The following is a 20,849-nucleotide window of genomic DNA, read 5'->3' as shown; positions in this document are numbered from 1 at the left end:
TAACACAGGTATGACATGAATACATAATGTGAGGTGGAACTTTGGAGATGGGAGAAACCAAATCCAGTAGGTTGTGAGCCTCATTACACCTCTACAATTGGTTGATTGGAAAGAAAGAAGCCGAGGTTGAGTCATCTCACTAAGAACTGGCCAATAGCGTTACTGGGACTTCAAGGTTATTGCCAACATTCTAAATCCCTTACTTCAAAAAGGTGTGGAAATACTAGAGAATTATCAATCGGATTAAAACTGTAAGGAATCTGGCAAGTTCATAGATAGCAGCATAGTCCAAGCCAGTGATGGCGAACCTATGACACGCGTGTCAGAGGTGACACATGAACTCATTTTTTGGTTGATTTTTCTTTGTTAAATGGCATTTAAATATATAAAATAAATATCAAAAATATAAGTCTTTGTTTTACTATGGTTGCAAATATCAAAAAATTTCTATATGTGACATGGCACCAGAGTTAAGTTAGGGTTTTTCAAAATGCTGACATGCCGAGCTCAAAAGGTTCGCCATCACTGGTCCAAGCTATCATCCTTTTTAAATCTAGATTACTATAATAGTTCCCTTATCCTTGCCTATGAACCCCTTGCAGATTTGATTAGTTTTCCACATGGCAGCTAAGGTCATCTTTTCAAACACCAGTTGGACCACATTCTTCCCTCCTCAGCTTTGTTGAGTGTCTTCTTATGGCTCTGAGAATAAAATAAAATAACATATCATTATATGCTGCATAGTCTTGCCTAATCTGGCCCCTGCTGACATATGTTTTTCCTCTTCATACTCACTTCAGCTGCATTGGCCTTTTAAAATGTTCTCGGTTATTAAATGCTTTTCTCTACTCTAGGAATTTGACCTTGCTGTTTGTGTTGATGGAAAGCTTTTCCAAAAGGCTTCAAATACCCAACCTTAAGAGGCCTTTTCTAACTCTCACTAAACTCTGTTAATTCCTCTTAAAACCCTTTTTTTCTTTCATAGGTTTTTTGTTTTGTTTTGTTTTACAGTTTTGAACTATGACATGACTAAATATAGGACTTTTATTCACCCCTTGCCTGAATCTGCTGATAAGGAAAGACAGAGCTCAACTTCCCATTCTTTGTCTCATGATTGACCAGCTGAGATCAGAACTGCTTGTCATAATTCATTAGCTAAGATTAGAACTGTTCATTATAACATAATTATGCTGAGGTAGCTATCCACAGAGCAAAACATTTCCTGTTAGATAACTGCCTGCAACTTCCCTTGCCTACAGAACAACCCCACCTGTAAACCGCCCCATGGGCAACTTGTTTACACCTCCTGATACAAGTCTAAGGCAAAACTACCCTGCTACCTTGCTGAGATACTCCAATCTTTGGAGATGCTCTGTTAAAATAATCTGAATAAAATCAACCTCCTTGCAGTTCAGGTTTTTGCCTTTGACAATTATATATTTACTAGAGGCCCGGTGCACAAAATTCCTGCATGGAGGCGGGGGGGGGGGTCCCCTCAGCCCAGCCTGCACCCTCTCCAATCCAGGACCCCTTGGGGGATGTCCGACAGCCAGTTTAGGCCTGATCCTGGGGATTGGGCCTAAATCGGCAGTTGGATATCCCTCTCACAATCCTGGACCGCTGGCTCTTAATCACTCACCTGTCTGCCTGCCTGGTCACCCCTAATTGCCCCCCCTGCTGGCCTGATCACCCCTCACTACCTCTGTGTGCCGGCCTGGTAGCCCCAAACTGCCCCACACTGCCAGCCTGCTTGTTCAGTCATTTGGTCGTCCCTCACTAACCCCTCTGCCGGCCTGGTTGTAGGCAGCCATATTGTGAGGGCATGAGGGTTAATTTGCATATTACCTCTTTATTAGATAGGATTAATTGTTTTCTTTCTTTACATTTTTTTTAAATCCTCACTTGAGGACATGTTTTTATCAATTTGTTTAGAGAGAGGGAGAGGAAGAGGGGGAAGAGAGAGAAACAGACAGAGAAACATCAATGTGAGAGAGAAATATACTAGTAGATAAGTTGCCTCCTGTACATGCCCAGGAGACCAAACCCACAATCTATATATGTACCCTGACTGGGAATTGAACCCACAACCTTTTAGTGTATGTGATGACTCTCCAACTAACTGAGCCACCCGGCCAGGGTGACTAGTGAGGGAAGAGACCATGCCTTTGTGTTTACACCAGTGACACCAACACCTCTCATGAGCCTGACCACAGGAGACACTTCATAAACATAAGCGAATAAATGAATACACATAAAAGCCTCAGGTGTCTCCAGATAGTGACAAGACTTGCAAAATGCAGGAGGCAGTATCACTGAAGTCAGTGACCAGGAGTGTGTGGAGCAGCATCTGGCCCCTGGAAAGGGGGCTATGAGAACAGGGCAGGTTGTTATGGAATTACCCTGGAGGACTGGAGTTCAGGTGAACTCTTCTATCCTGGCAGATGATCTAGACTAGAGATCAGGAACTTTGGCCCAAGTCAAGAATAATAGGTTCCCCCAGAAATAGTAAGGATAGGCTACAGCAAAAAAATGTGCTAAGGCTCAAACTGGCAGGCTATGTTTTCTACAGCAGCAAGAACAACTCTAACACACAAGTGTATGAGTCTGACTATATTGATCTGTTGGCAACCTTGGTCTAGTGTGGCTCAGAACATGCAGGTAATGATCTTGGTCTTATATCTGAACATAAATGGGAAAACATACAAACATATAGTTATAATGGAAAAGAAAAAAATACATAGGAAAAATATAACCTCAGGTATAATCCAAGAAGTAAAAACATTGTTTTTCTCTTATGAATTTGGAAAAGATTGGGAAAGATTGAGTGTTTAGGGAAACAAGCATTCTTACACATAATTTATCGAAGCGTACATTATTTCAACTTTTTCTGAGGTCAGTTGTACCAGTTGTACCAGTATATGTACCAGTATCCTAAAATGTTCATTTATTCAAATAATATGATTCTAGAAATGTGTCTTGAAGATACATGTATGCACAAAGATTTATTGCTAAATATCATAATTACAGTTCCATGCAGAATAAAAACTTGAAAACCAGTTAATATTCAACAATAAAAAATAATTAAATTAGGTTCTATTTATGTATTGTTTAAGATCATGCTTGCTGCTCTAACAATAAACCTCAAATCTTGGTGGCTTAACAGTGTGGGAGGTATTTTTCTCACAACTCCCGGTGAAGGAGGTACTGATGAATCCACTCCATGCAGTCACTCAGGAACCCAGACAGGGAAACTGGCAGGTGTGGGAAGGATAAAAAGTGGAAGATTTTGGAGGAGGTTCTTGTGTGCTAGAGCAGAAGAACATACGTCATTTATGTACAGAAATGGCATACATCATTTATGTACATACATAACCAGCCCATATGCAGTCACATGACCCAATTTAGATCTAAGAAAGAATGTCCCTGTTTGGGGACTCTACACTATAAAGGAGAAATGCGTGTCTTTAACAAGGAGCTAGCTATTTGTGCCACAAATGGATAATGTATAGCCATAAAGATGTGGAACCAAAGAATATTTAATGAGATGTGTTCAAAATTAGTATGATTCCAGTTATATAAAAGCACAACAAACAAAAACATGGACAAGGTTTTCAAAAGTGATTGGAGGGGTGGGCACAGAATTTCAAAGAAATGCACCAATATAACAACAGAGACTTTTTCTAATAGTGGGATTATAGATACTATTAATTTTTTCATGTTTCTCTATGCTTTTTTCATTTCCTATAATTCACAATATTATAATCAGATTATGAAAAGTTATAGGACAAAGGAGAAAATAAAGAAAGGATTTGGTATATTCTCTGTATCTTCTCAGATGTAATTAGAAAGCTGAAAAATTTAGGTCATGTTTTCTGCTTTCCAAGAGTCTTTAATCCTAGACAGATATGATTAACAGATATCAAACATTTGGAGAATTATATGAGAAAAGTCAATCGTGTTACTTTATTTAACTTAATATTCTTTAGCCACTGTTTGAAAAAGTTATGATCTGCCAAAACGATGCTGAGGCAAAGCTTCCTTCCATAGTGTGCTAAAGTGATTGGGAGTCAACCCATTTGCTTTCTTTTTTTTAAAAAAAAATATATTTTATTGATTTTTTACAGAGAGGAAGGGAGAGGGATAGAGAGTTAGAAACATCAATGAGAGAGAAACATCGATCAGCTGCCTTCTGCACACCTCCTACTGGGGATGTGCCCGCAACCAAGGTACATGCCCTTGACCGGAAATGAACCTGGGACCTTTCAGTCCGCAGGCCGACACTCTATCCACTGAGCCAAACCGGTTAGGGCTCATTTGCTTTCTTGCCATCATGAGTGGGAGGGCTCCCTAGGCTTCCCCACAGACCACCAGGGCTGTGCTGAGTTCCTGGTATATTTACAGAGACCAATCCTAGCACAAGGTCATGGGCTATTCATAATTTAAAATCATATCTCAAGTCAGCAAAGTACAAGTTAGAGTCTACTACCTTCCCCCAGATATCCTTTTGGAATTCTGCCCCTCCTACACAATTTTGGATCTTTTGTTTTGTAGTAACCTGGGGAGCAGGTCTGGGACAGTGACGGATGCTGGTGCTTTAGGAGAGCCATGTGAGTTTGATTGTCTGTGGTTGGTACATATTTGGGCAAATGCTTTGACTTGCAATATCTCAAAAATCAAATTTAGTATTGCATAGCATTTGTGACAGTTTTAGTGCTTCCATGCTATTTTTTGTGAAATGAATTTTTACCTCTTTCCAATTTTTTGAGCAGCACAAATGATTTTTATTTTGCATTATCCTATATAATAAAATCCTAATATGCAAATTGTCCCCTCGACCAGGAGTTCGACTGCTCACAATGACATGTGCTGACCTCCAGGGGGTGGTGTGGAACATGGCGGGTGTCAGCGATGTGGCACTGGCAGTGGGCGGCAGTGGAGGCACTGCCAGCCCTGATGGGACCTGACAAGAGTGGGACCATGGCAGGATGGTGGAGCAAGTGAGCAGGTGGCACCAGGACAAGGCGGGTGAGAGCGGGGGTCCGATCGCCCTGCCAGTCACCCCACAGAAGGTGACCAGCAGCAGCTGTGGGGGGCAGGGCTGCTGCCTGGCTCCCAGGCACTGAGGGAGCCGGGCGGGGGGCCCAGCCCTGACCTATCACTCTGCTGATGGTGACCAGTGGCTGGCAGGCCCTAATTGCCTGACTGGGGCCAGGCCCTGGGGCTGGGACAGGGAACTGGGAGTGGGTGGCAGCGATCAACCTCTCAGTGCCTGGGCAGGGGGCTGCCACCTCTCGTTGGTTACCTGAGGGCAGGGGTGCCCACCCAACTTCTGTGCAACGCTTCTGGGAAGCCAGAGATCAGCTGGGATCTGCCCTTCCATGCCAGATGCTCATGCTTTGATTGCTGGCCAGGCCTAGAGACCGCACCCATGCACGAATTTCGTGCACCAGGCCTTTAATATAATAATACTATTCTTTTGGTCCTTGGATAAATTAAAGAAAAATGTTTTGAGGAAAAAAAACTTAAAGCTGTGAAACCTAATCACCATGAATGAGGAACCAAATGTTTTGGTTACTAGTACCTAGTCTGTAGTTTAATTGTTTTAGTAATGATCAGTTTAGGGAGCAATAAAAATACAAGAAAATGTAGGCTATGGTAAATTAGATAATCCTCCCTCTGATAAACTGTTTCCCTTATTTTTTGATATTTCTCTATATGTGAAAAACACATCTTGAATGCTAAAGCATTTGCAATAAAAAAAATAAAATGGAATACCCAGGATCTTCCCTGCACCTGTATCTTTCTGATAGCCAGGTAGTGTTTGACTGATATAATAATTTTCATCCTCAGTATTAATTCATAAGTAGATAGTAATCTATCAGTAGATGGGTGATATTTATAATTCTAATAGTCTCAGATTCAAAGATATTGTGACAAATAATAGAAAAGATATGTTTATTTTTTATACTTTTATTTAATTTTAAAAACTTATATTTTAACTAAGCCAGGTATAAAGAAAGCATGAGGGTGGCAATTAAATTTTATCATCTAAATGTTGGTAGTATGCAGATAAAAATCAGTATGATTTATATTTAAGAAAAATTCAGAATTTTTGCATCATTAACATACTAATATAAAAGCATAAGTTCTTAAATAAACTTTGGAGAAGAAAACATTTATCTTAATTGTTCCAAGCTGCTAGACCCTTATCCTGGATCTCCTAATATTTAAAACATTCATAACTACTTATTTAATGGCTCCAGCCTAGTATGTATATAAGTGTATGTGGGTGTTGGGGAAGTTATCTACAGTGTGTGTGTATATATATAATATCATATGCATACTGTATATATTATATACGTGCATATAATATATACAATAAACATATACCATATATTTTATAATAAGTATATAATAACATAATATATAATATAATATAGACATATAATACAGTATATAATAAAAATATAATACAATACAAATATATGGTATAATGAATATAATATTACAATTTTCTGTGTCAGCTCTGAAGAAACTTCATTCCCTTTAATTCCTTCAGTGTATTCTGAGGATTCCCCAAGACATGTCTCCTAGGTGCTCCACAAGCCAGCTTTTTTTGAGATTCATGCATACACTGTTTTTCTCCATCTCTCCTTCTGGCTTACTCTGACACCATCTACCATAGCTACACTAGCTGATGCAGCAAGTATGGAGTTAGCACCTCCAAAGGTGCCACCATTGCTGTTGCCTGCCAGGTGCCACCACAACTGCTGGTGCTCACCCATTTCCGGAACGAAGTTCTGCATGCCCAGCATCAAATGCGCAGATGTGTGCAATAAGTCCTGCCGACACTGCTGGTGCAGACATTCATCCCTGCAGAAGATTTTGGCACAAATTCTTTGTGAAATGGTTCTTTTATATTTCATTAACCTTCATGTAATACTATTGACTTCAGACATGTGTCCTGGGGGCTGGGCCAGAAGATAATTGAAGTGACTGAGACTTGTGTTCACAATTACTGCTCTGCTCTGATGAGGACACATGGTCCTTGGACCACACCTGTGAACTTGATTTCTTCTTCCCTCACAGTGGGTCCCCCATCCCCCAGAAGTTTCATGATCTACCATGTAACTAGAGTCCTAAAAGACTTACCCTAAAAGTCTCCCAAACATATACAGACATAGCTGAATCCTAAAATGGACAAAGCTTAACCGCAAGCTGGGAGCCTTGCTACAAATATTTATGATGGAATATGTCTAAAAGGGACTAAGCCAAAATAAGTGGAAAATTTCAGATAAAGACCCAGCTGGTATGGCTCAGCGGTTGAGCATTGACCTATGAACCAAGAGGTCACATTTCAATTCCTGGTGAGGGCACATGCCCAGGTTGCAGGCTTGGTCCCCAGTGTGAGGTGTGCAGGAGGCAGCTGATCAATGATTCTCTCTCATCATTGATGTTTCTATCTCCCTCTTCTTTCATCTCTGAAATCAATAAAAATATATTTTAAAAAAAGAAAATTTCAGACAAAGAGAGATTGTGTTCACTGCTGCCATAACAAATATTGGCAGGATGTTTTAACATAAATTAAGTGGAGTATATGATATCATCATTTCCAAAGGCGAGGCCATCTCTAGCAGCTTGCAAAAATAAAAATAAAAAATGTTAGTAAGGTCAACTTAGGTACCATAGTACCATACAAACTCTGTAGCTTACAATCCTGAAACTGTCTTATAAGAAAAGGAACGGCTGGGAAATCAGCCGAAACAAATTTATCAGGAACGTTGAGACATTATCCAATCAATTCAAGTTCACTTCATTCTGAATGCATGATGTAATTTGAAAGAAAGTAGAGTGATATATGAGTAAGAATTCCAAATAAAAAGGCCTCTGGAGTTGGAGGATAAATGCTACTTAAAATAGAACTACTACAGCAACAAAAGGCTGATCTGTATAGAAGATCCTAGTTGGAGGCTATTATTCATGTTCCTGCTTTTGTATTTAGTGAAACACCTCCCTCTCCATCCATATAATCCCTTAGGAGACTTGAAGAAGGTCAGGATGAATAACCTCTGACAGTGTATAATGGCAGAGGGAAGGGTCCAGGATTACTGGGGAATTATTAAGGTTGTTAAGAAATTTTGAGAAAAGGCCAGAGCATCTGGGGTGGAGATTCTTGCATGCTTTTTTTGTGAGTTAAGCAGCTCATGGCACATTACTAGAAATAAACAGCAATGTTTTTCAGTGACATATGTAAATCCAAAAGAAAGATTAATGGTAATAAATTGGCAGGTTTCCACAAATATACCTCTAAATTATATAAAAAGGAAGAGAACAGAAATTAAAGGGAAAGTGGACAAATTTTCAACCATAGTGGGAGATTTTATATACCCTCACAGAAACTCATAGAACTTGCCGACAAAAATTGTTCAGGGCATAGAAGATAAAGGTAACACAATAACTAATGTTTGACCTAATCAATTTATTTTTTTTTATTTATTTTTTTAATATATTTTATTGACCCCTTACAGAGAGGAAGGGAGAGAGATAGAGAGTTAGAAACATCGATGAGAGAGAGACATCGATCAGCTGCCTCCTGCACATCTCCCACTGGGGATGTGCCCGCAACCCAGATACATGCCCTTGACCGGAATCGAACCCGGGACCCCTCAGTCCGCAGGCCGACGCTCCATCCACTGAGCCAAACCGGCTTTGGCCTAATCAATTTATTTTAAATGATACAGCCAACTGGAAAAATATCCCAGATATTTGAAATAAATATGGAATAGTTACAAAATTGATCATTGGCTAATCCATTAAGCGAGCCACAATAAATCTTATATAATAAAAGGCTAATACGCAAATTGATCTAACGGCAGAACAACCGGTCACTATGATTCACACTGACCACCAGGGGGCAGATGCTTAACACAGAAGCTGCCCTCTGGTGGTCAGTGCTCTCCCACAAGGGGAGCACTGCTCAGCCAGAAGCCAGCTCATGGATGAGGAGTGCAGCAGCAGTGGCAGGAGCCTCTCCTGCCTCCTTGGCAACGCTAAGGATGTCTGACTGACGGCTTAGGGGGAGCGGGCCTAAGCCATCAATCAGATATCCCCTGAGGGCTCCCAGACTACAAGAGAGTGCAGGCCGGGCTGAGGGACCCTCTGAATGCACAGATTTCATGCATTAGGCCTCTAGTTTAAAATAATTGAAAGAATTTAGATTATATTCTTTTACCCTATTGAAATTAAACTATAAATCTATTTTTAAAATATAACTAGAAATGCCCATATATTTTTAAATTAGGTAAAATATTTAACAATAACACATGGATTCTAGGAGAATCCTAAGAAAATAAGAAAAATATTTTGAAGTAAATAATTATGGAGCTGTGAGATATCAAAAATTGTAGAATATAGCTAATTCAGGACTTATAGAGAAGTTCCTATATTTAGATGTTAGAAAAGCAGAATGGCTGGACAATTATAATGTAAATATCTCTCTAAAAAATGATTTTAAAATGGGAAAACAATTAAATCAAGCTAAATTAAAAGAAAATAAAAATATTATTGAGGGAAACTGATAAAATAGAAATCTATAATAGAGACAATCTACAAAGCCCAAAACTTATTCTAAAAAAAAAAATGGTTAATAAATGACCAGTAACTTCAATCAAGACAAAAAGAGTAAAAGAACATGAAGGAAAAGATATAAACAGCAAAAATCAAGAATGAAGAGTAACAGGTTTGCAAAATATTATAATATGACATTTTTTATGTCAATAAAGAGAAAAATGTAGGTATAATATACAATTTCTGAGAAAAGCAAACAACTTCTCAAATTGTCATAAAAATCTTAATTATTTAATATTTAGTGAATAAATGGAATCTGTAATTTAAAGACATTTTAATTGAAAGCAAAAACAAAATAAAACAAAGAGAATACCAGGCACAGATGGTTTCTATGGTGAATTTTTTCTAAAGGGTATAAAGAACAGGGATATTAAACAAAGTCTCGCTTTAGGTGAAGGGAATACTAAGTCAATCAGTGTAGTACATTATGATAATTGAAAATAGAAAAAAAGTCAGAATTATGTGATTATTTCAAAAAGTTAGGCAAACATTTGAGAGAACTCAACATCCTCTCAAGAATTAAAAAACTAACAAAAAAAAACTTTGATAAGTTGTCGAGTAACACTCCCTCCATGTTCTGCGTGGAGTAGGGTTCGATATCTGAAAGAGGAGCCGCACAACAAATGAGAGAAAAAGACATGAGATAATTTTGCAATATTGGGGGACCAGGCGGGCAAGTCCCGAAGGACTTCCACCCATGCTCAGGCTGCTCCAATCTTTTATTGATCTGGAGTAGCCCTTAGGGTAAGGAAGTTTCAATGACACACAGATCAGCAGACAATTTCCAGGAGTAGACAAAAGTATCTGATTAACTCATCAATAGATTTCCGGGAGTATCTGATTAACAATAATCAACAAGGATCTACATAAGTATCTAAGGAATTAAGGGAACTAAGGTGGGGATGCTTCAACTATTATTACCTAAATTAACTGAGTGGTTCCTAGATTAACTGGGTGGTGCAGTTCTGACCTTTGCTAGGACTTCAAAGGTTACTAGCTTTTGGGGGTCTCTGTCTAAACTCAGCTAGTGAAGACAATGAATGGACTCCGGCAATAAGTATTCATAAAGGGCTGCCCTTAAACTCTAGAAAACCTATAGCTCATAACAACCACTTCTACTTAATATTTTACTTAATCTCCCAGCTAATTTAATAAAGCTAGAAAAATATACAAAAATAAAAGAAAAAAAGCATAAAGATTGGAAGCAAAAAAATAAATTATTATTTCCAGACAATTACATTGTACATTAAAACCCCCCAAAAGACCTATATATTTAAATGAAGCTCAGAAACAAGAAATGTTAATTTGTGGGTTCAGTAGTTGATTTTGAAAAGGAGGAAGAGTAAAAGATTGTGAGGGTACACAAACTGACGCTTTTCAGGTGGTGGTGATGTCCTTACTCCTAACTCAGTTCCTGGTCACACTGGAAGATTCACGTTGTGAATATTCATGGAGTTGTACTCCTATTTTTTTTTTCATTTTCTCTTCTGTGTATTCTAGTTTTATAAACAATTATAGAAGGGCATATCTTCTTCAACTCTATGATTTGATGTTATTAAGGCTCCATCTTTGCCTCACCCAGAATCATCTTGTCTCCTATACCACAGAACATGGCGTTACAGCTGAAAGTCTCTCCTTGTCTCCTCCTGGGCATACAGAATGTGTGTCCCATCATCACAACCTGGGGCTGACATCTTTCTTGTTATCAATGCCTTCTTTTCTTCCTAAGTTGAGAGTTCCTAGAATTTTTCATTCTTAATCCATTTCTCTTCCCAAAAACTTCATGATGGAGATTATATACTTTCTGGCTTGTTTTAAATTATTTTAGCATTGAATTATTCTTTTATACCTAATTTATTTTCTGACATTATGATGAAATACACCTAAATGAGCAAAAACGTTGGTGTCTGACAGCCCCAATTTCAAATCTCACCTGTGATTGTTTTTATTGTTTTTTTTGTTTGTTTGTTTTTTGTTTTTTTTTAGAGAGAGAGAGGAAGGGAGAGGAATAGAGATAGAAACATTGATGAGAGAGAAACATCGTTACTCAGCTGCCTCCTGCACGCCCCCTACTGGGGATCCAGCCCACGTGCCCTGACCAGGAAGCAAACTCTTGGTTCTTCTATTTATACTCAATCGCTGAACTACACTGGCCAGGCTCACCTGTGTATTTTTTAATTGCATGATTAGAGCAACTTACTTAAACTCACTGAGCCTCAATTTTCTCATTTCAAAATAAAAATAACAATGATTACTCAGTAATTTACAGTAAGGAATAGAATAAAATAATCTATGAGCAATGCTTTTATTGAATTTGTCTCACAGAATACTAATTCCATTACCCTCATAAATTATTTTTGAATCAAAATGGTCAATGGAAAAATATCCTTTATGTAATAGAAAAATTAATGTCTTTTTTCTTTACAATAATATAGACTAAAGGACATTGGTATTTTTAGGATAAAAATGCAGAATTAATTAGGTGCATTAATTTTTCATATATTCTGTAAAATTATTTTTCATATCTTGCTTGTCAAATAATATAATGAATGTAAAAAGCTTCACAAGAAATGTCAATAGGAAACCATACTCATTAATTAAAGTATTTTTAGCTCTTTAATGGGACTCCAGTTTTAATATTTATAAAAGGCTTTTTAAAAAAATGTGGCATGCATATAAGCCTAACCAATGGACACAGACAACAGGTGGGTGAGGGCATGAGTGGGGGTGGGGTTGGGGGAGTATTAGGGGGATGAGAACACATATATAATACCTAATCAATAAAGAAATTTAAAAAAATGTGCCTGAAGTTTTATTAAAATACAATTTAAAAGAAGAAAAGAATGCTTTTCTTAAACTGAACAAATCTCTATGTATCAGTTTTTCCACTGTAAATATCAGAGATGCAAAAAGGGTGTGGAAACGCACAAAGCTTCTAAGCTCTAGGGTCAGAACATACTCATTGTCTTTTTTTACTTTATGTCATTGACCAAAGAAATCCAAAAGCTGAGTCCAAAGTTAAAGGATCAGAAAAGCATTTTCACCCCCATTGAGGCCATGAGTGGCTACAGGGAGAGGAGAAAAAATGAAACAGGTACCATGAATTTATGTTAGGTTAGTTAGTGTGTGACAACCATGGGCTTAAACAAAAAGCCATTGATTCATTCATGCACTCATTAATGCAGTCAACAACTAAATCAGTATTTAAGAGATATCTTGTATTTCTGTGAAGTTAGTATATGGCCAACTGTGGTTTAAAACACATTAGAGTCATATCAATTATTCATGGATTCAATAAAAATTGTTCTTGTGCCTCTACTTTATGTCATTTTATTTGGCAAATGCCTTTCAAAAATTAGTTGTCTCATACCAAACATTGTGTATCTATACTAATAATGGAGGAATATGCAAATTGGCCAGGACACTGTCACGCAATGACCAATCAGTTCGGGGGCAGGGCCATGGCAGGGAGTTCTCAGCACGCCTGTGCCAGGGATCCGAAGGGCGTGAAGAGGAAGGGAGAGCAGATAAACAATTAGAGGAATCAGGCCAGGAGGGGAGAGCAGATAGGCAGTTAGGGCAATCAGGTCAGCAACAGAGAGCAGATAGGCAGTTAGGGGGATCAGGTTGGGAGGGGAGAGCAGTTAGGCAGTTAGGGTGATCAGGCTGCCAAGGGAGGGTAGTTAGTGGATCATGCCAGCAGGGGAGAGCAGTTAGGTAGTTAGGGCAATCAGGCCAGAAGGGGAGAGCAGTTAGAGGCATCAAGCAAGCAGGCAGGTGAGTGGTTAGGAGCCAGTGATTCCGGATTGCAAGAGGGATTCTGGATTGGAGAGGGTGCAGGCCGGGATGAGGGACACCCCCCTCCCATGCACAAATTTCATGCACTGGGCCTCTAGTAGTGAATAAAATAAGTTCAGTGACCTAGATACATGATTTGCAACTGATTATTTGCAGAGGTCACCAGGATTCTACATTAAGAAAAAGTATGCATTTTTAATATATGATTTCTGAGTATCTAAAATGTGGTAGATGAGAGTAGGAAGACCTCTTTTTAAAGAATTTGGGCTGTCATTTTTGTGTCCTTTGTCCCAACTGTTTCCCTATTGCTCAATTTCAGTCACAGGTGAAATTTGTTTGGCCAGAATGTGGTAAACATTCTTGCACTTGAATATTCTTAGAGGTGGTGTGTACCTATTGGTTCACCATAGCACTCATTACACCTATTCCAAGGACTCGATATCTCTGTACATTTAGTTACTTTTCATGCCCCAAAGTATCTGATTTTGTGAACTTTGCTTTATGATGTATAACACTGGAACACTGATTACCATTCACCCATGTTGTTCCAAAACTAGTGAAACAGATTTGAGTCCTTGTTGGTTCTCTATCCCTAATACTGTATATGAGAAAGCCATTCATTCGTGCACCTTAGCCAAAAAATGTGTAATATCTCTACTGGAGATGTGGAATATAAGTCAAATAAATCATGCATGAAGGCATTGTTCTGAAAGTTAAAAATACAAAGGTAAACAAGACAGTCATTTTCCTCATTCAGCTCACTTTCTAGTAGTTAATTGACAAACTACGTCTGATAGAGCAGAAAAGGTTTCCATGTGGATGTGATGATACCTGAACTAAGTCCTGATAGCAAATAGCTTTCTGAGTAAATGGGTACTAGAGGAACAGGGAGGCATTGTGACAGCAATCATGTACATGATTGCTTCAGTGAAAGGCAGGTACATTTGAAGTCCTGAGACTAGATGATGGAGAGCCTTCTGTGCTATGCAGAAGCATGGTTCTCCAGCCTACTGCCACCCACCTCGGCCATCTATACCTGGAAAGTAATGCATCTAATAGCTACTGTTAATTGCCTATCCTATATCTATTTTGCCTGTTCTTCTTATTCAATTTTCTTTGAGAAGAGGCAATATGTGTGAGTAAAGTCTTGATTTCTCTAGATGACAACTTGTTTGGTCATGAGACCCTCCCTTCTAGGAGGTGAAATGTAAGTGGAAGCATTTGTTAGGGCCTCTAGGGAAGCTATTACATTAAAGATAAAGAGGAACAGACTTAGCTGACATATGTCTCCTTCTCTATGCTTTGCCTTTACCCTCCCTACAGCCTGGAACGTGGATGTGATACCTACTATTGCTGCTGTCATTTTGACATCATGAAGCTGAAAGCCAAATGCTAAGAGTGGTGGGACGGGAAAACAAAATAGAAGGTGTCCAGTCTCATTGTGGCATCATGGAACTAAACAGATCAGCCCCGAACTAGCTCTTTTTGGACCTTTTTCTTTGAGAGGTAAAAATAAACCTGCTACTTGCTTAGGCTGTATTTTGTCAGGGTTTCCATTTCTTGAAAGTAGATGCAGTATATCTGATAAACCATATAGTCATATGGTTTATCAAATATTGGTTATCTTACTATGCTTAGAATTGTGGTAATTTCTATTTGTAGGAGATGCAAAGATAATCAGAATGTGGTCTTTGATGCTCTTTAATAGTATTTTAAGTGACAAAACCTTTTGCTTTTTTATTAAATTTTTTTTGTTGCCTGTGAGCCAGTTGTCCTTATTTTTTTTCTTTTTAAAAAAAACAATAAAACTCACAGATTTAAGAGGAAGTGTGTAAACAAGAGCCTGGGAGGCTGTGGGAACTCGCAGGGTTCCACCTTCCAGAACTCCGCGGAGTCTCCAACCTTTTGCTTCTTAACTAAATAGTTACTGGTGCCTGTGAGCCAGTTGTCCAATTACCTGAAGATATGCACTAACCTTCCATGAAAGGTTTATTTATAGAGCATCACCTCTACACATGGTATCCAGTTGATTTAATATTCTCTATAACCACGCTTTGCTTTAGGAGGGTTTCTGGTCATAGAGATGTCCTAGCCATCTTGTGCACCTGTAGCACTACTATGAATCTAACCCTTACCTAAGTAACAACTTCTATATGAAGGACCTTAAATATAGTATGTTCAGTTTGGAGTTCCATTTTACACTGTGTTTTGAAAAAAGGCTGCAGATCACATATATGATGCTTATTGGCAATGGGTGTGATAGAAGAGCCTCACATGGTAAAGGGTGGATTGAACAGTCTAAAAAGGCATTACAAAAAAGTCAGACCTAGGGGCATATTCATTTTCAGTGAGGTTATTCTATTTCTCTGAAGTATAAAAGAAGTTAATGTAGGCAGGTACTTGCGTATCCATTAACCTTTGACATGAAGTGGAAAAAATGACTGACATTTCTCTCCAGGTCAATCTGCTTTTTCTTCTCCCAAGAACCAGCACAGAATCTACTTAGTGACTTCCTGAGTACAAATAATAGTTAGAAATGTCATTCCTCAGATGGGAGGAACATTTTTGCTTTCTGTAACAAATCTGAGAAGAACTCAGACTTCCGGGCCTGCATCTCTTCTACATGATCACAGCTGGGCCACGGTGCTGGCTTTTTGCATCATTCATCTTGGGCTCCCCAGCAGGGAAAAACTAGTGCTGCCATGAGCAATGGTGCATCTGTATGAGGTTGAAACAATCTCATTTTCTTTACTGGGAATGAACCTTTTTAGACAATAGAAGAGATAACTGTGATCTGATAAAAAAAAAATACAATTTTTCCAAATGGAAATGAAATTACAAGGTAACCTTTTAAATTACTTTATCTTTTATAAACATTTTTTGTTGACTCTATTGCCATCTAAGTTTTAAAAACCTTACTGTAAAATCCTGTATGTTTATAATTTCCTTAAAGATCAGGCATGTCAAGTGAAAGTCTAAAAAAAATAGTTTTGGCTTATAAATGTACAAAATTAATGGGGAATATTGCCTTTATATCTCAAGAGAAACTTTTTTTTATTGCTTAAAGTATTACAAAGAGTATTACATATGTCTCCTTTTTTTTCCCCCGCCCTTGACAATCCCCTGGCTTCCCCTACCCCCCAGTGTCTTATGTCCATTGGTTATGCTTATATGCATGCATACAAGTTTGGAATAATGAGAAATAGGAAAAACAAATTCTCAGAAGTGAAAATAAGTCTTGAATAATTCCGATAGATTCCAGAATAATGATTTTTTTCGTCATTTTGACCTAAGAATGTGTTTTTTGTTTTATTTTCAGTTTAGCAGTCCCCACAGTTTATTCAGCAATATAACAGGAGAGAACTTCCACCAAGATAGACATAAGGCAGATACAGGGTAGGTCTCTGGGGTACAATATTTATACAGACTAACAAACAACTCAGGTTTCACAACATGTGGCAGGCATGTGTTCTTGCATAAAAACAGCCATTCATTCCCCACTGCTCCCTTCCTAAAATAGCCCTCATTTTATTAGGGGAGACAAGGTGTCCTGCCCAGGCACTGCCAGCTCCATTCTCCTTTGCCTGGCTCCCCAGGCTCCCATTTGAACCAGTACCTTCCAATGAGATGTAAGAAGAAATTGGTGAGGGACTTTTGGAAAAGATTTTCTTTCCAAGTAAGACAGAGTCTTCAAAGGAGAAAGCTTTCGCTCCCTACTTCCAAATGGGACTGAAATGCCTAGAGCAGCAACAAGCCACACTGTAATCACTGAGGACACTAAGAAGACAAAAGCTAATGAGATAAGGGTCTCAGAGGGGAAAAACAAAGGACCTGGGACCCTGAGAATATTGTTGAGTTGCTACATAAGCACTGGATTATCTAGCATCTTATGTAGAATTTTAAATTTATCCCATGGCCTCTGAGATGTTCCAATAGGTTTTTTTTTCTTCTAAATTTCCTGTGTACAAGTGAAGGTCAGAATGTGGCTAACACCCAGCAATACCTCTTGGTTATAAGATGCTTCCCTTAGACTGCTCATACTATTATGGAATCAAGCTGGATAACATCTTTTATAACTTATCTCATACCCAGGCACTTTTCCATTTCCTGGTAGGACATTCTAAGTTCAGTCACCACAAAGACAGGACAGTCTTTGTTTATGCAGAGCCAAGTAAGTATAGACAGTGGCATTTCTGCATGTTTTTGTGTAACCTATGTAGTTGTTATCCAATACAATGTGGTTTCTCTGGAGATGACCAGTTATCTATAATATCAAAGCCACACTGAGGCCAAATAGAGCCAATTATGAATAAATGACTATATATGGATAAATTATATATAAAATCATAAGAGGTGCAATTTATAACAATGTAATTTCTTATTAAAATGTCTAGTTCTTTTATCAAAATCATCTAGAAATCAGCTATAATGAAGATGCTTTCCCACAGAAGTTATCACTAGAAATATCATCATGGTATACACAATATGCGGCATATTCTCTAGGACTACCTTGTCCTATGTCAATAATTAGGCTGTGGAGACTTTTAGGATGGGTAAGCTACTTCTAAGACATAGGGAACATGAAATACTCGGGTTCTAGATGAAGAGTCTGGCTGGAATAGTGATTAAATTCATGCCGAACAGAATAGGTGTAGACCATGGGAGCAGAACAAACAATTTAAGCAGTTCCCCAAAGTAGTGACAGCCTGGATCAGATTTTAAAAAGTGTCATTTTTTCCATCTTCTTTGGGTTACTAGCACAAAACCCTCTAGGGTCTCCATGATTGTGACTCTTTAAGAAGTTATTTGCTTTGGCCAAGTTTTTTGTTTAAGGTTGTGTCTGTTCTGGCCAAGATTAATTGTAATGCTGGGTTAAAACCAGCTACTCTAGAGGCATGTATCCTTTTTCTAACCAGTGGAAGACCCAGAAGAAATGGGTGGCAAGCTTTTTCAAAGGTCCACCTGGTAAGATTTTGGGGGGCCCATTCAAGTGGGAAAGACCAAGGAAGGACAAGGCTTCTGTTAGCAGGATTATCAGGATAACACTCAGGACAATAATCAGCTCTGTTAATATGGTCTAAGAATACTTGGTAACATTCATTTTCAATAAGTTCAGTTTGGTACAACCAGTGGCCTAGTTCTGAACTAGGAAACCACTTTTGCCCACAGTCAGGGCAATGTGAATTATCTGAGAACATCTGGGCCTCCAGAGATAACACAGAAAGCAATGTAACAGTAAGAGGCAACAATGACAAAGAGAGATACCCAAATAACCAGTCCTATCACAGGTTTGATTTAGCAATTTCTCAGTCCAAGCAATACTACTTAGAAAGAGAGTTAAATCTGGCTTGCACTTACATGCAATTCTTCAAGATTCCATTGTCTATTTTTCACTCAATTACAACTCAGTCTCTCAACTCAGTGAACAATCCAAACTAAAATGTTATCAGCCACTTGCTAGGAGCACAGATCTCAGAATAGCTCCTTCAAATTCCAACTTCTCAGGAAAAGCTAGAAGTCTGGTCTAAATTAGTTATTTGTGTGTGTGTGTGTGTGTGTGTGTGTGTGTGTGTGTGTGTGTGTTAATCAGCTGATGATCTCATGCAGAAGCACTTGGCTTACTCTGCTTTGCTGGTTAGCTATTGTGTCTGCTTGGTCAAAGAGAGGAGCTGACAGATCCAATGGGTCTTTGTGGGCGCTGGCACTCTTGCCATTGTGATACACGTACCCAAGTCTTAAGGTCTTGGTACTTTACAGCGATGTAGGGAGGTCAGGAATACCTGGGAAAGTCCTCTTGAGCATGGATCCAATGAAGTCTTTCTTGGGGAGGACCTTAATCAGGACCCCATCAGAGAAGTAGCTGATGCTGAGTTAGTTAACAAAAATTTGATTCAATAAATTTTTAGATTAAAATCAATGGTTTTTATTTATTAATTCTGATATTTTTGTGCCATTATTTATTTCCACTAATTCTAATATTGGGTCACAATAGTAGGTGTGAGAATTTTTCTGAGACAAAGAAAAAGAGAGATAAATATAGGAAGAAAAGAGAGAGAGAGTAAGAGAAAGAGTGGTGAAAAGGAGAGAGATAGAAAATGATGAGGACATAAGAATAAAAAGGAGCCAGTTAGAGAGATCTCAAGATAGAGAAGTGTATGGTGTCACCACACACCAGAAAGCCAAAAAAATCAGATTGTCAATATCATAATTGGTGGCCTGATTCAGGTTCCTCTCGTGACTAAATTTAGGTCTCCCTTAAGAAGGAACATTTGACATGCTCTTTCTCCTGCTGGAGAAAACCTGTAGTCCCATTATCCAGTACGGGCCAATACCCAGTTGTCTCTGCTAGTTTTTGGGCTTGGAGCCAAACAGGTCTCTCACTTGGGCATTTATGCATCACCCAAGTTCATCATGTGTTTGAATGGAGCTGTACTTTTACTGCTGTTTGTCTCCATTTTAGCTATATAGTTTTAAATTTGGGTGGAAGAAAGATGGAGCCCTGAGAGTGATCTTTCAAGCTATCATGAGTATAAGACAAGTTAGAGTCACATGAGTGAATGAGCACAGATACACTGTGTGCCAGGGACTTCACCATCATAATTTTAGTCAATTGATGTACTTAATTTTATTCTTGGAGATTGGAAATGTTTAATACTCTTCAACCACCTTTGTGTGTATCTTGGATTTTGTTTCTTTTATCACCCCATTTATCCTTCTCATTCAATATTTTGAATTAAATGGATATTTTTCTATAAGCCTTGAGTATCAATAGGGGATATATAGTCAATAAATAGTTCTCTTAAGTCTAACTGCTTCAATCTATAATTCAGTAAGATTGGAATCCCTACAAAATATCAGGCCTTTAGTTGTTTACAAAAATTTGAGATGCTTAGAAAATATTTGGCACTTTAAATCATTTGCAAATCCACTTTTTATTTGCTTGGGAATACCATTCATTTTCAAATAAAGGGATGACTTCTGTTGGTTTTCATTTTCACATTATCTATGGACCCTCGTCAAAATGCCAGTGTCGCCCACCAGCCTTGGAATTGAGAATTCTACCCTTAGAGAGCTATTCCTATAATTAGAGTGATGGAGTCTGGAATTGCTCCCATGCCTTTGGCTCATAACCTGAGGGTGTCCTTAAGGGTTATATTGTAATCAGTTATCTAAAGCAGAAGCACTATAGCCTATCCAAATCATGGAAAGATGAATGAGCTCACCATTGAGAGAACAGTGAAGTGGCTGCAGGTTGATATTCTGGCCAAGATATATAATATGCGACTCCCAGGACATCAGGGAAAGAAATAGACTGGGATCCAAAATCATGGCAAACATTGGTATGGTTTTGTTGTAAACAGGATATATTTCTGAAATTGAAGTTTTTTTCTCTGGTTATCACAGGTGAGTAGAGGGATCTGGAA

At 38.4% G+C, this 20,849-nt stretch overlaps 1 protein-coding gene across 1 annotated transcript; it reads right to left on the bottom strand.

The window, feature by feature from the left end:
* Nucleotides 1-18,159: 18,159 nt before the first annotated feature.
* LOC102245723 lies at nucleotides 18,160-18,852 on the bottom strand. Its single transcript, XM_005870432.2, has one exon. It carries the CDS (start codon nucleotides 18,621-18,623, stop codon nucleotides 18,228-18,230), a length of 396 nt encoding a protein of 131 aa, XP_005870494.1. The 5' UTR covers nucleotides 18,624-18,852; the 3' UTR covers nucleotides 18,160-18,227.
* Between the last annotated feature and the right edge of the window lie 1,997 nt (nucleotides 18,853-20,849).

Source organism: Myotis brandtii, unplaced genomic scaffold (genome assembly GCF_000412655.1).
Source record: "Myotis brandtii unplaced genomic scaffold, ASM41265v1 scaffold318, whole genome shotgun sequence".
In the NCBI taxonomy this organism is placed as follows: domain Eukaryota; kingdom Metazoa; phylum Chordata; class Mammalia; order Chiroptera; family Vespertilionidae; genus Myotis; species Myotis brandtii.
Note: the sequence above shows the minus strand (reverse complement) of the source record. Positions and strands in the feature narration are given on the sequence as shown.